This window comes from Haemaphysalis longicornis, unplaced genomic scaffold (genome assembly GCF_048455015.1).
Source record: "Haemaphysalis longicornis isolate Haplotype H1 unplaced genomic scaffold, Haemaphysalis longicornis Haplotype H1 scaffold_7, whole genome shotgun sequence".
NCBI classification, from domain to species: Eukaryota; Metazoa; Arthropoda; class Arachnida; order Ixodida; family Ixodidae; genus Haemaphysalis; species Haemaphysalis longicornis.
In genome coordinates this window covers 143,951,729-143,967,495 of record NW_027526422.1, presented here as the reverse complement: position 1 = coordinate 143,967,495, position 15,767 = coordinate 143,951,729, and the positions used below count along the sequence as shown (strand labels likewise).

General features: G+C 45.8%; 1 protein-coding gene across 5 annotated transcripts in view; it reads right to left on the bottom strand.

The window, feature by feature from the left end:
- Window positions 1-15,767, bottom strand: part of LOC144147095 (uncharacterized) — a 364,907-nt gene that overhangs the window by 321,250 nt on the left and 27,890 nt on the right. For all 5 annotated transcript variants that reach the window (XR_013317818.1, XM_077679149.1, XM_077679147.1 and 2 more), the window contains exons 3-4: window positions 13,804-13,933; window positions 11,397-11,518 (exon numbers count right to left, since the gene is read on the bottom strand). Coding sequence is in view for 4 of the 5 variants with exons in the window: in XM_077679149.1 (XP_077535275.1) it covers window positions 11,397-11,518; window positions 13,804-13,933 (252 nt within the window). In the remaining variant the exon portion in view is untranslated. The remainder of the gene's footprint in view (window positions 1-11,396; window positions 11,519-13,803; window positions 13,934-15,767) is intronic.

The following is a 15,767-nucleotide window of genomic DNA, read 5'->3' as shown; positions in this document are numbered from 1 at the left end:
TGGTCGATTTTACTTGCTACCCAAAATACATAAGAGTAACCACCCGGGCAGACCCATTGTATCCAGTAACGGGACGGGGACAGAAAAAATTTCAAGTTTCATTAATCACATAATTAAGGACATGCCCCGACGTTACTGTCCTACATCAAAGATACCAGCCATTTTCTACAGGAAATTGCTGGTATCGTAATCTCCCCAGGGTGTTTTCTGGTGACGCTGGACGTGTGTTCATTGTACACAAATATTCCCCACTGAGAAGGCATCGCCGCGCCGTGGCAGCATTTACTGACTTAAACAACCCATCAATAGACATAGAGAGCGAATCTCTCCCAACGCTTCTAACCATCGTGCTAAATTATAATCACTTCGAATTCAACAAAAAGCATTTTCCTCAGATCAGTGGCATTACGATGGGAACCAAGATGGCTCCAAATTACGCCAATATATTTAAGGCATCATTGGAAACTGCTTTCATTGGGAAGCAACAAAAGAAACCACTGTTTTACAGGCGTTTTCTAAGAAATTCATGATATGGAACCACGACAAAACAAGCCTTCTCGACTTCATTTAAAAATTGAACAGCCTCCATCAATCAATCAAGTTAACCCACGACATATCTCGAGATACTATCAACTTTTTCGATGTAACCCTTCAGGTACATGGTAACTCCCTCGCTACACCGTCTAAAAAAACCCACGGATCGCCAACGGTACCTGCATTTTGATAGCAACCACCCACGACATTGCAAAGTTGGAATACCATACTCGCAGGCATACAGATACCGCCGAATCTGTTTTGATGTCCGAGAATTTGACAGAAACTCGCAAAATCTAAAGAACTTCCTCCTGAATCAAAATTACCCAGAAAATATAATTGATGACGCAATCAACCGGGCCCGCCGAACAGACTGCCAGCCAGCATTGTCAAAAGCCAACTCACAAAAAATGGATACACCCCAGACCAACCTGATACTAACATACGGTGCGAACATGCCACGAGTAAACAACATACTGAGCAGGCATTTCAACATGATCAGACAAAGTGAGCACCTGTCAGCTATCTTCCCCGAACCACCCCGTGTAGTGTATCGTAAAGACAAGAACTTAAGAGATATGCTTGTTAAGGCTAAAATTGGAGTCACGAAACAATACTCAGGCTGCCGCCCATACGGGAAAACGCGCTGCAAAATCTGTCCCCTCATCACCCCAACAGACAAGGCAAAATCTAACTTTTCCAAATTTTCTTTCCGAATAAAAGAAAGCCTCGACTGTGATTCCACTAACGACGTATACAGACTGCACTGCGAAATGTGTGGCAAGGACTATATTGGCCAGACCGAGAATGCATTCCGTCTCAGATTCAACAACCACCAATACCACGTCACCTCACAGCCGAATCTACCATTTTCCAAACATACGCGCCAGCCGGAACATTCCATTGAGCATATCAGAATACTCTCCTGCAGTCCGGCTTCCGCTCTTCCCTCGAACGCGAGCAGAGGGAGTCTTACTTTATACATAAATTGCAGGCATTCACGCATGGCATCAATGAGGATCCGGGCCGCTTCTCATTCTTGCGGCAAAAAGCCGCGCCTTAGACGCAAATATCGGGGCCTTGCGGGTGATGGAGGGGGTGAGCGCGGAACCGGGATCGGGCATACAACATAAAAAAAGAAAGCAAGAAGGAAAAAAGGAAACCCCGATTTAGGGACTAAGTCAAGCAAAAGAAACGTGATAAAACGCCCTCCCCCCGCACCCCCCTCTTCCCCGCACGTTCGGCAACCACCCGTCTCATCAGTGACCTTGAACAGCTGTGAGCGCGCCCCGCGGGACCGCCGACGCACAGTGGCCTGAATTATGACCGCCGCCCTGCAGCCGACAAACGGCCGAAGAATGCGCCGCCAACGAAACCAAATCGTAGTGTTACTTGTCCCGCGGCTCGCTGGCCGCGCGGCAAAGCTTTGCCCGGTTTCGTCGAAGTGGCGCCAAGACGAGAGCTGCTGCAGGTTTAACCAGGAATAAATCAAAACTGAAAATGGTACAAGAAATTACAAATATGGCGCGAGGACCATGTGTCGACTCGGCGGGCCGTGCATGCTTGCGGCCTAGCAGTTTGACCGAATCGAAGATCTAGGCCTGTGCGGCCATCTTACGTCCGTCTCCCTTCAACCCCCCCTTGTTTTGCCCCCTTTTCCCTTCCCGCTGACTACTCTTACACCATTTACGGAGCGCGCAGGACTCACTCTTGTTTTTGATTTTCTGTTTGCTTGTGTGCTTCTTGTTATCGTGCTTTCGTGCTGCCTTTTCGTCCGTATTCTTTCCCCTTCCCTCACCTTCCACCTTCCTAGCCAATCGGAATGCCTCACTTGCTCAAACTGTTTGAAACACCCCTGTCCCACGACCTCTCCTGGAGGGATGAGGGAAGTGACCCTCCCTCACATAAATATTTGTATAAAGGGGAAATGTGAGAAATTAAAATACAGCCATGAAGAAGAAGTTTCTAACTCCGAAACTGTTGGCAACAAAAAACGGGAAACGTGTCAGTCGACTTCTTTCACTATTTTTACACTTGCCCATCGAACCTCATGGTCTCTCTCTCTCTCTCTCTCTCTCTCTATATATATATATATATATATATATATATATATAGGAAATGAGGGGCTCGTTGAAAATAACACAGAAATAAGGGTTGGCAGTCGAGAAAACCTCGGAAAGCAAAGGGGAGGATGTGGTAGATCATTGAAACAGATTAAGAGTTTGGAAAGAAAGAAAGAAAGTGAAGAAAAAATGCCCGCCAGGTGGGATCCGAACCCACGACCTCCAGAATACCGGTCTGGTGCGATAACCACTACGCTACCGGCGGGGCGATTTTCCCATTCACTTTCTGGGGTATTTATGTTAGGTAGATTTGTTTCCTGTGCTTGGGGGTGGTAGCCAGCGCCATTCGGACTAATCGGGGTGAAGGGGACCTTCTTTTTAACCCCCGGGTCGTGACTCGAGTGTCTACGACATGTCCAGAGTGGTCGACCAGCTTTGAACCCTCTTAAGCTCCCTTTGGCAACAAGACTGCCAGAACAGAGGCCCTCGCTATGCATGTAGCGAATCAGAATAGGAAATGAGGGGCTCGTTGAAAATAACACAGAAATAAGGGTTGGCAGTCGAGAAAACCTCGGAAAGCAAAGGGGAGGATGTGGTAGATCATTGAAACAGATTAAGAGTTTGGAAAGAAAGAAAGAAAGTGAAGAAAAAATGCCCGCCAGGTGGGATCCGAACCCACGACCTCCAGAATACCGGTCTGGTGCGATAACCACTACGCTACCGGCGGGGCGATTTTCCCATTCACTTTCTGGGGTTTTTATGTTAGGTAGATTTGTTTCCTGTGCTTGGGGGTGGTAGCCAGCGCCATTCGGACTAATCGGGGTGAAGGGGACCTTCTTTTTAACCCCCGGGTCGTGACTCGAGTGTCTACGACATGTCCAGAGTGGTCGACCAGCTTTGAACCCTCTTAAGCTCCCTTTGGCAACAAGACTGCCAGAACAGAGGCCCTCGCTATGCATGTAGCGAATCAGAATAGGAAATGAGGGGCTCGTTGAAAATAACACAGAAATAAGGGTTGGCAGTCGAGAAAACCTCGGAAAGCAAAGGGGAGGATGTGGTAGATCATTGAAACAGATTAAGAGTTTGGAAAGAAAGAAAGAAAGTGAAGAAAAAATGCCCGCCAGGTGGGATCCGAACCCACGACCTCCAGAATACCGGTCTGGTGCGATAACCACTACGCTACCGGCGGGGCGATTTTCCCATTCACTTTCTGGGGTATTTATGTTAGGTAGATTTGTTTCCTGTGCTTGGGGGTGGTAGCCAGCGCCATTCGGACTAATCGGGGTGAAGGGGACCTTCTTTTTAACCCCCGGGTCGTGACTCGAGTGTCTACGACATGTCCAGAGTGGTCGACCAGCTTTGAACCCTCTTAAGCTCCCTTTGGCAACAACACTGCCAGAACAGAGGCCCTCGCTATGCATGTAGCGAATCAGAATAGGAAATGAGGGGCTCGTTGAAAATAACACAGAAATAAGGGTTGGCAGTCGAGAAAACCTCGGAAAGCAAAGGGGAGGATGTGGTAGATCATTGAAACAGATTAAGAGTTTGGAAAGAAAGAAAGAAAGTGAAGAAAAAATGCCCGCCAGGTGGGATCCGAACCCACGACCTCCAGAATACCGGTCTGGTGCGATAACCACTACGCTACCGGCGGGGCGATTTTCCCATTCACTTTCTGGGGTATTTATGTTAGGTAGATTTGTTTCCTGTGCTTGGGGGTGGTAGCCAGCGCCATTCGGACTAATCGGGGTGAAGGGGACCTTCTTTTTAACCCCCGGGTCGTGACTCGAGTGTCTACGACATGTCCAGAGTGGTCGACCAGCTTTGAACCCTCTTAAGCTCCCTTTGGCAACAACACTGCCAGAACAGAGGCCCTCGCTATGCATGTAGCGAATCAGAATAGGAAATGAGGGGCTCGTTGAAAATAACACAGAAATAAGGGTTGGCAGTCGAGAAAACCTCGGAAAGCAAAGGGGAGGATGTGGTAGATCATTGAAACAGATTAAGAGTTTGGAAAGAAAGAAAGAAAGTGAAGAAAAAATGCCCGCCAGGTGGGATCCGAACCCACGACCTCCAGAATACCGGTCTGGTGCGATAACCACTACGCTACCGGCGGGGCGATTTTCCCATTCACTTTCTGGGGTATTTATGTTAGGTAGATTTGTTTCCTGTGCTTGGGGGTGGTAGCCAGCGCCATTCGGACTAATCGGGGTGAAGGGGACCTTCTTTTTAACCCCCGGGTCGTGACTCGAGTGTCTACGACATGTCCAGAGTGGTCGACCAGCTTTGAACCCTCTTAAGCTCCCTTTGGCAACAAGACTGCCAGAACAGAGGCCCTCGCTATGCATGTAGCGAATCAGAATAGGAAATGAGGGGCTCGTTGAAAATAACACAGAAATAAGGGTTGGCAGTCGAGAAAACCTCGGAAAGCAAAGGGGAGGATGTGGTAGATCATTGAAACAGATTAAGAGTTTGGAAAGAAAGAAAGAAAGTGAAGAAAAAATGCCCGCCAGGTGGGATCCGAACCCACGACCTCCAGAATACCGGTCTGGTGCGATAACCACTACGCTACCGGCGGGGCGATTTTCCCATTCACTTTCTGGGGTATTTATGTTAGGTAGATTTGTTTCCTGTGCTTGGGGGTGGTAGCCAGCGCCATTCGGACTAATCGGGGTGAAGGGGACCTTCTTTTTAACCCCCGGGTCGTGACTCGAGTGTCTACGACATGTCCAGAGTGGTCGACCAGCTTTGAACCCTCTTAAGCTCCCTTTGGCAACAAGACTGCCAGAACAGAGGCCCTCGCTATGCATGTAGCGAATCAGAATAGGAAATGAGGGGCTCGTTGAAAATAACACAGAAATAAGGGTTGGCAGTCGAGAAAACCTCGGAAAGCAAAGGGGAGGATGTGGTAGATCATTGAAACAGATTAAGAGTTTGGAAAGAAAGAAAGAAAGTGAAGAAAAAATGCCCGCCAGGTGGGATCCGAACCCACGACCTCCAGAATACCGGTCTGGTGCGATAACCACTACGCTACCGGCGGGGCGATTTTCCCATTCACTTTCTGGGGTATTTATGTTAGGTACCTACCTAACATAAATCTACCTAACATAAATACCCCAGAAAGTGAATGGGAAAATCGCCCCGCCGGTAGCGTAGTGGTTATCGCACCAGACCGGTATTCTGGAGGTCGTGGGTTCGGATCCCACCTGGCGGGCATTTTTTCTTCACTTTCTTTCTTTCTTTCCAAACTCTTAATCTGTTTCAATGATCTACCACATCCTCCCTTTTGCTTTCCGAGGTTTTCTCGACTGCCAACCCTTATTTCTGTGTTATATATATATATATATATATATGTGTGTGTGTGTGTGTGTGTGTGTGTGTGTGTGTGTGGTGTGTGTCTGTGTGTGCGTATGTATGTATTATGTATGTTTGTATATTGGGAGCAATAAAACTTGCAAGATGATAGGGAACACACGAAAAGAAAACTGCGAACACCGTAGCCTTCGTGAGGTCAAACACTCGCCTGGCTGGCATGCCTTATATAGGGGTAGTTCTTCAGGAGACCAGGAGAGGAAAGAAATGAGAGAGAGGGAATCACAGTGCAGAAGCAGGATTGGTTTGGGAGTGTGAGGGGGAGATTTACAAGAGGAAGGAAAGATACATATTTTTACCTGCGCTGAAAGTAAGTGGAAAGAGAGGTGTGGTTGATTCATGGAAGGAGAAGCGGAGGAGGTGTTTGATGCCACGCCACGGGGCCTAGAGCGCGGCCCTCCGAAACTCCGGAAGCCTAACAAGTGGTTGGGGAAGCTGGAGGTGAGAAAGTAACCAATAACTGGGCCACGTACAAAAAGAAAAAAAGAGGAAAAACACGCAACTAAACGTGCACATGTCACAAACAGCAACATTTTGCATTGATCCTCTTCTGTAACAAAAAAAAACGGAAAGATGAAGTTAGAACCATGTGTGGGGAACAAGAAAAAGCAGTGCAAAAAAGGGGGATATCGAATTCCGGAGCAAATGTTGAAGGGTTGCCTTTGCATACAAAACTGGAAGCCAAACTACGAAAGCGAAAGAAATTAGGCGATCCCATTTGGAGCTGAAGGAAGTGGGTAAAATTGTTCGGATAAAGGAAAAGCATTACGCCATCCAATGCCTAAGGCTATATTCCCGATGAATATCGCAAGGATTCTACGTTGTCTCCGCAATGAGTTATTCAAGCAGGTCCCACGGAGTTCAATTTGTGAATTAATAGGATTCTTTGTATTTCCTGTACGCAGGAGACCCAAAGTTAGGCTGAAGTATATACAACGTATGGTCATCGAAATTGGGGCCTGGCTGGCTGAAATGCTACGTGACAGCTATGGAGGCTCTGTTCAAGAGGATATGCCCGGTGACCGTTCAGAGATAAGTTCATACGTTGACTCGTTTCCACTGTGTACGGTTTGTGCAACATTGAGCATTCTAATACACGATATTGAATGAACTGCACGTAAAACTGGAATTAATATTGCGGACGTAATTGCTGGCATTGCTTTCTTTAGTGCAGTCTGTTTGCAGGTGCCTGCAAGTCTTGCATCTGGGATGGAGACAGGTGGCTATGAGTGGTTGTTTTGAATGCCCTGTTTTATCATGCACAAAATATATTTAAGTTCCTATTTCTCCGGTATGGGACTCTTAGTGCTTCTGGGGATGTCTTTTTAAGTCGTTTATAACTCGCTAAACTGGAGTAGTATTTCCGCTGATGGTATACGTTTGCAACGTCACTTAGGAATGTAGCTGTTAGAGCAGGTGGCCTGGCCGCTTTCGTTTTATCGCTTTTTGTTGAGCACCACGTCCTTTTTGAGTTTAGATACACGTAGGTATGCCTGACAGAGCGAGCTTTTGGGGTAGTTCCTGTTGATAAGGGTGGACTTGAATTCGCCTAGACGCATTACGTAGTCACTGTCATGACTGCATATTCTTCGAAGTCTGGTGGCTTCTCCTACACTGATTCTTTGTTTGCAGTGTCTCGGGTGATGGCTTTTATAGTCTACGTACTGCTGGCTATCCGTTGGTTTTCTAAAAGCGTTTTTAAATTCACCGTGGTATGGAATGACGGCGATATCAAGAAAGTTCCCTTATTTTTCAGAATGCTGGCATGAGAATTTAACAGTTGGATGCGAAGAATTGCGATGAAATGTAAAGGTTTCTAGAGTCGCACGTTCATGTTCCCAAATCATGAAGATGTCGTCTATGTAGCAGAGGTACACCTGAGGTTTATGCGGAAAAGAGTATAACAGGGTGGCTTCACGTTTTCCTATGAAAATATTGGCACAGGTTGGTGCGAATGGAGTACCCATGCTGGTTTTATAAACTTGCAAAAAGTAATACAAGTCAAATTCAAAATAATTGAGAGTTAAAACTGGTTTTAACAACGTTATGTACACTTCTGGCGCATGTTGGTGCGGGTTCCTTTCCTTGATAAAGGTTTATAAATAGCTTCGATTCCTTCGACGAGAGGGTTGTTTGTGTACAACGCGGCAACATCAAGAGTAACTAGAAAGGTGTCACTGCGCAGGCGCCCACCCGTATTTATCTCTTTTATTATGCGAAGGAAGTGGGACGTGCCCAGAACGAATGAAGGAAGAATAGTCTGAATGTCGGAGAAGTAGGGACTGATAAACTTTGGTAATGCTTCGGCTGTGGTGTTGGTATTTCAAACTATGGTTCTGCTACGAATGTCTGCAGTAAACAGTGATTCTACTGGGGCATTGTGGGTTTTGGAGAGAAGGTAAAAACATCCTGCCTGCTTATTTGTCGGTTTCATGAATTTTAGTTCGGTGATATTTAATTATTCTCTACATCGCAGATCTGTGACATTTTGAATAAATGTTAGGCTGTACTTAGATAACGATCTTTATATAACAATCTTATCAAGGAGTACAACGCGCCGTCGTGGCTCAGTGGCTAAGGCGTTGCGCTGCTGAGCACGAGGTCGCGGGCTCGATTCCCGGCCGCGGCGGCCGCTTTTCTGATGGAGGCGAAAAGCAAAAACGCCCGTGTGTACGAGATTTCGGCGCACGTTAACGATCCCCAGGTGGTCAAAATTAATCCAGAGCCCTCCACTACGGCGCGCCTCATCGCCTGCGTTGCGTCGGCGCGTTAAACGCTAAAATCAATCAAGCAAGGAGTACAGCCTAACAATCCTTCAAATCCTCACAGACGTGCTATCCAGAGAATTAATGACGATCACAGACGTCAACTTTATGAAACCAACTAATAAACAGCCAGGACGCCTCTACATTCCCCAAAATTCCACAAATTTCTTGTAGAATCTCTATTTACTGCCCACATTCCTGGAAGACCCATATTTTTGAATAACAACACACCGACCGAGCCATTATATCTGTTTCTGAATGACTACCTCACCTACATTCCGGCTCTTCTTCCTTCATTCGTTCAGGACACCCCCCGCCCAACCCCCGCATAACACAAGAGATAAATAAGGGTGGGCGACTACTCACTGACACCCGCATAGTTACTCCTGACGTTGCCTCATTGTACAGAAACATCCCTCTCCCCGAAGGATCGAAGCAATTTTAAAATATGTACTAGAGAACCCGCACCAACATGCCCCAGAAGTGTACATAACTTAATTAAAACTAGTTTTAACTCTGAAATATTTTGAATTTCACTCGTCTTCTTGCTAGTTTTTGGAAACAGCATGGGTACTCCTTTCGCGCCGACCTACGCCAAAATTTTCAAGGGACAACGTAAAGCCACCCTGTTAAACATTTTTCCGCATAAAACTCACGTTTACCACCGTTCCTTAGACGACATCTTCATGATTTGGGAACATGGACGCGCGACTCTAGAAATGTTTATATCTAATCACAATTTTTCGCATCCGAATATTAAATTCTCATGCTAGCATTTTAAAAAATATATGAATATCCTGGATACTACCGTCATTTTAAGAAACGGTAAACTTGAAAACGCTTTTTAGAAAACCAACGGATGGGCAGCAGCATTTACACTATAAAAGCCATCACCCGAGACACTGCAAACAAGGAATATTTGTATGAGAAACCACCAGACTTCCAAGAGTGTGCAGTGATGACAGTGACTACGTAAAGCATATAGACGAACTTAAGTCCACCCTTATAAACGGGACCCAACCCAAACGCTCGCTCGATCAGGCGTACTAACGTACATCTAATCTAAACAGGCACGAAGTGCTCAACAATCTGGGACAAAACAAAAGGGCTAGGCCACCAGTTCTAATAAATAAATTCTCAAATGCCCTTCCTAACGTAAATCATCTCCTGCTGAAATAGTACACCTTTTTGCAAGTAACGTCCGAAATAAAAAGACGTTCCCGGAAGCACTAAGAATCACCTATCCGAGAAATAGGAATCTAAACGATATTTTCGTGCATGTTTATAGGGAATGCAGCATTTGGCATACGCTTGCGAGTACCTTCATCCGAACAATATGACCCCCTTTCTCTAGCTCCGAGTGTGATCGCCTATTTCTCTTGTTTCCCCAGTTTGGCTTCCAGTTTAGTATGCAAAGACAACCCTTCATGCTCCGGAATTCTATACCCCCCCCCCTTTTTTTTTGCACTGCTTTTTCTTGTTCCCCACACATGGTTCTAACTTTATCTTTCCGTTTTTCTGAGTTCTAGAAAAGGATCTTTCCAACAATGTTGCTGTTTGTGACATTTCTAAGTTTAGCTGCGTGCGTGTTTTTCCTCTTTTTTTCCTTTTTTTTTCCGTGGCCTAGTTATTGGCTCCTTTTTTGACCTCCAGCTTACAGATACCTTCTCATGACGACTTCCCCTACCACCTGTTTGGCTTCCGGCGTTTCCCAGAGACGCACTCTAGGCCACCTGGCGTGGCACCAAACTCATTCTCACCCTCCCTTTCTATGAATTGACCACACCTCCCTTCAATTGTTCCATAAAACTGCTAAGCTAATGGTGATCCATTCGCCTAATTCAACAAACTGGGTCTTCACCTTCATGTGGAATGGTCGCTGTCGCTTGCTAAAGCGTGCCATTTATTGAAACAGGCGTAAAAAAGAATATTGAGAGCTGGCAATACTGTTTTGCAATCCTTTGTCAAGATAATAAACCAGACGTAATCTTTACCAGGCGTCTCAAGACAGGCTGCACAAAACTAGCTTATCCCGACACGGCGAGAAACCACCAAATTGACACTTGCAAAGCATCCAAGTAGGAGGTATGTACACAAAATGCTGTTCATGACAGCGAAATTGAAAACAAATTGCAAACGAGAACTGAATGATGCGGAGAATGACTTCATTGTGCTGCCGCATACAAGCTCTCGTGGTAGTCCTGGCCTGTTCACGCATCTTTTAAACCTTTTGCCTCTCCTGCAGCCCGAAAAGCTCCGACAAGGCACGCGCCCTTATTTATTACATACGGGGCCAGGTGGCCTCCCAGTGAACCTTATTTCTGAGCTCTGCACTTTCTTAATTTAAACTTACAAACCGCCAAGACTTGCCAATTCAGCTGAACCGCTGGTCACAGTGACTTGGCTGTCAGCTTTGCATTCACATCCAAGGTAATCAGAGCTGAGCTTGTTGCGGTATTTTTGGTTGTACGTTGTAGCCTAATTTACTTCGGGCACAAGGGGCCTTCTTTGATATGGCGTAAGACCATTAGCCTGAAACATGAACGAAGCCTGACACACCAGGCGATTTTCCTTTACCAGTGCAACACTATCTTACTCAATGCACGGATGCTTCACCAATTTCATTTGGTGAGTGAGAGTCCACGAAATTTATTCGCGTACTTACCGAGCTACAATCCGTGTAGGTTTTTGGCAGGTCTTGCATAGAGTTTTCCAACGTGGTCAGCATCTCCTTTATGAGACCCGCAGAGACATGTTTGGCGCTGGCATACTCCATTACTCGCGCCCCTAAAGAGATATTAGGAAACAATAAGCTGTTTGCAAGTAAATTAGGTCGTTAATTGAACAGAGTGCCCCGCCGCGATAAGAACCCTAATACGTGCGTTTTTACGCCATGCCTGCTACCTGCAGCCAGATATGTAAATGATCTAATCGCCATTAAAAACAAACCATAATTGCTTTATTTTCTCAGGTTGTTAATTTATTCCTCATCAGTTGTGCAACTTCTCCATAAGCTTAATCTAGTGCCGTTGCTATCAAAGCTACTGTTTGAGTGGTTTTAGTCTGCTTTTAAACAGCAAAAAGTGCAATTCAAAGTGTACAATATTTCGTGACATCCAAAGTATGATTCTGGCTTAACGCGCTGCCACCACACCTGAAATATGAAGTGTACAACAGCGAAACCATAGTGCATAAATTGAAAAACCTCGTATTTTTACACTACAGGCTATTCTTGCTAACACGAGCAGTACGATGTTCGCTTTCATTCACAAATCTGGGGCCGCGCCGTTCCCCTTCGAAGTTGTAGAGCGCCATAGAAACCGAGTCGCCATAGTTAATACGATTGGCAGTAATGGTTAGATTTCATAAAGAATAACAAGCAATATCTGGGATCGAATATCTGAAAGCCAGCCCGCTAGAAAAAGTGTGAAAGTTTGGTGAACAAACCTCCTTTCAATTATAAAACATAATTTTATCTGCCAAAAAACATCATGAACAAAATTTTGTTAACGATGATTCAAAGGTTCAATGATGATTCAAAGGGCGCACAAAATTTCAAACAATCAGATTGTTTATTCCTGGCAATATGCTGCAGGTATTTAAACATTTTTTTACCTGGCCTTAATTATCCTGTAATCTGGTTGCACACCTTCGTTTCGCGTTATCGGGTGTATCACGTAGCTCAGGCACCAGTTTCTAAACTTGTAGTCACTGTAGCGTACCGCAGGGCAAGTTCCGATGAACTGCACATAATATTTCGCCGAAATACAGTACTTTGAGAGAAGACGCGAAATCTCCCATGTGTAGGTACGTGCCCAGAGGAAGGAGAACAAAAAAGTAAACTGAAGATTGTCGTCGGGTTTAAATCGGTGTTCCGCCAATCCGCTGCAGTACTCGACAGAGAGCCAGAGATCAGCAGACCAACCCGACGCTGCACTTCCCCCAACCTACTACACGGCAGTGATTCGCTTGGGATGTTCTAGAGGTGGGCCTGGTACGCGACAGCACGGATCATCGCCATACCGCTCACACCATGCTCCTGGTTGCACCTCCTGCATGCTTATCAACGCGTCAGCCAAGCGAATGAACTGCGCCCTCGGCACATTCCTTCCAATAGTAAGACGACTAGGTAATTTTTTTTTATTTACTTGCACGAGGAGTCGTTATTATTATAATTTTAATTAGTTGCCAACTTCGTATCGGAATTTAATCTTTTTGTGTCCGCTTCCGTCCCATCTTCTTTAGCCGACTGCATAAAGAGGGCCGAATCTGCCGTTTATATGCTGCCGTGTTCCGGGACCATAAATAACCTTTTTTTTTATGCCTGTGATCATTATGAGCTGTAATAGTACCACACAAACAGTGTCCGAGAAGCGACTCTTCGTTAACAACCTGAATAGCTACCACCATCAGCAGAATGGATTAAATCACATCCCCGACACCACTGTTGCCACAGCTGACCGCACATTATTCTGCGCAAAACTGGAATCCCACTTTGGTTCCATCAAATAATCCGTGGCTCTAGATATATTCTACCAGCGTACTGTATGTATACATTTTTTGCCAAGTAGTTTGGGCTCTTCAAACTCCAATTTCCAGTCCAATAGTTTTTTATTGCTTGTTTGTTCGTTTTTGTTGTCATTCTTGACCAAACTACCATATGCGTAGTTAGAACTGTAAAGCATATAATTCGTTCACATTGCATTGTACACCCGCACAGAGGATTTGTCGTTTCCGTTATGCAATTCCCTCGGGGCTTTAGGGAGGCAATTAATGAAATGAAAAATATGTTCCGCCGTTCAACTGGCCGCTGCTGCTACAAAGCTGTGACTGTCTGTCGTATTACAGAGCACTGATATCTAAACAGTCAAATATCGCGTGAACACACTCGTCGTGTACTTCCTTGTGTATCATTAGAAAACACATTTTCAAGGAAAGGCGTCGACAAATTTGCCGGAAAAAATAATCGTGGGCAGGCATCCAAAACGTCTGCAACTTTTTATGTTTCGTTATACGCAAGATTGCGCAACAGCCTTTCCAAGAAAAAAAAAGACACCAGCTCCCGACTTAACTGGATTCACCGTATACATATCTTGCAATCAATGCCAGATTTCCGCGAAAGGTTTTCCGCTTTTTTCCTATTTCCACAACAGTGCCGCTGAAGGTGTCGCTGCTGAGGACAATGCCAATGTGTCCACAAATCTGAAAAAAAGACAAGAAATCACGCCACCAAGATATTCCTTTTCGCTTTGTTGCCCGCAGAACATCCAAACTACACAGAGTACCAATCGCTAGGCTGTTAACATTTTAAAGCAAAGCCGAATACCTCTACTCTCCTCCCCCCCCCCCCCGCGCTTTCATCGCCGCGGGAAAAAATGATCTTTGTAGGCATAATATGGCGCCAAGGCCTAAAACGCCTAGCGCTTGAGTCAGGCTAATCAGGCATGCTGCATAGAGCTCAGAATAAGTTTAAAGTAAAACACAAAACAAGCATCGAAACTGCATTATGAGTGATAAGGCGCCTGTGAATAACGGGACCCTCCACCATGTGTTCCTAGTAAATATTATGCTTGCAGACAATCGTTGAAGGCTAGGCCGCACTAGTGCCAATAAATAGAGAAGTTACCCAAGACGCGGACTGCATCCGTAAGGCTAAGCAGGAGCCAGCATTTGCAGCCAGAGAATTCAAGCGTGGTGTCAGTAGGTAAGGTATTAGAGTACCGCCGCTGAGGCACGCAAGTCGTTCATACTTGTTGCCAGATTGCCGCATCTACAGCCTCGACGTTAACTTCTACCTGGTCGCTTAACACTTTCGAAGATGCAGCAAAACAGCATCTTTCGACACAATTCTGCGGCTGCAATACTGTTACACGCGTCATCTTTGATTCGCAATCGCAACGTAAGTCGCGCACCGCCGCAGAGAACGGAGGACAAGCTAAGCCTAGCAGAGTTGACCGACTAAAACGCATAAGCAACAAAAAGACTCGGCCATGAAGCGTCGCTTTGTGAAAAAATGTCACGTACTTCGAACTGACCAATGATCAGGACGGTGGCATGAAACAATGAGAGAAAAGAGGGCCGATATTCTGTAGCCTTATCAAGTGACGCTAGCCGAACGCAACCGACAAGCCCTAACCGACATTTCTTACCCTCCTCCACCATGACTTGTAGTTATTTACTACATCCTTTCTGGACATCCACTTCCGCTGCGTGGGGTGGGGAGGAACGTCAGCAAAAAATTATTAACCATTTTACAGCGAGCCAAATCAAAAACAATACGCCACTACACGGTGATAGTATTAGGTGGTCACACCCGCCACTGTGGCTCAATGGCTAAGGCCTTGCGCTGCTGAGCACGAGGTCGCGGGTTCGATTCCCGGCCGCGGCGGCCGCTTTTCTGATGGAGGCGAAAATCAAAAACGCCCGTGTGTAGAAGATTTCGGCGCACCTTAAATATCCCCAGGTGGCCAAAATTATTCCGGAGCCCTCCACTACGGCGCGCCTCATCGCCTGCGTTGCGTCGGCGTGTTAAACCCTACAATCAATCAGTATTAGGTCGTCACAACGCCACACTTTTGGCTACAAATGCCCAATGTATATTTTTAGAAATGACGTAAACGTAATCGAGGACGTTGTCACCACTCACGACTTTTAGCTGCTTTTAATGGGCAAATGTTTGTTACCAAGGTCCACCCATACAACTCTGGACCGTTTCAAAAGCCGTGCGAGAGGGCTAAGAACGGGCGAGGAATCGGTTCAGTATTTATCGCCAACTGTCGTGATTGTATCGTGCGTTTTAATGACGTAAAATGCAAATTAAAGGCATGCATACTAACTGAGAAGAAACATACCAGTTTACCCTATTGCGAACGCGATCAAGGTTGTGTTACACCAAAATCCCGCATCAGGACTGGGCGGGAAGGAACAACTGTCACAGAAATTTAGCAAACGACTCAGAGTAAATTAATGTAAAGAAACACAAAAATTCTACCGAGCCCAACCGTGCCTTTACTGTCTTTGAATGGCCCAAACGGGC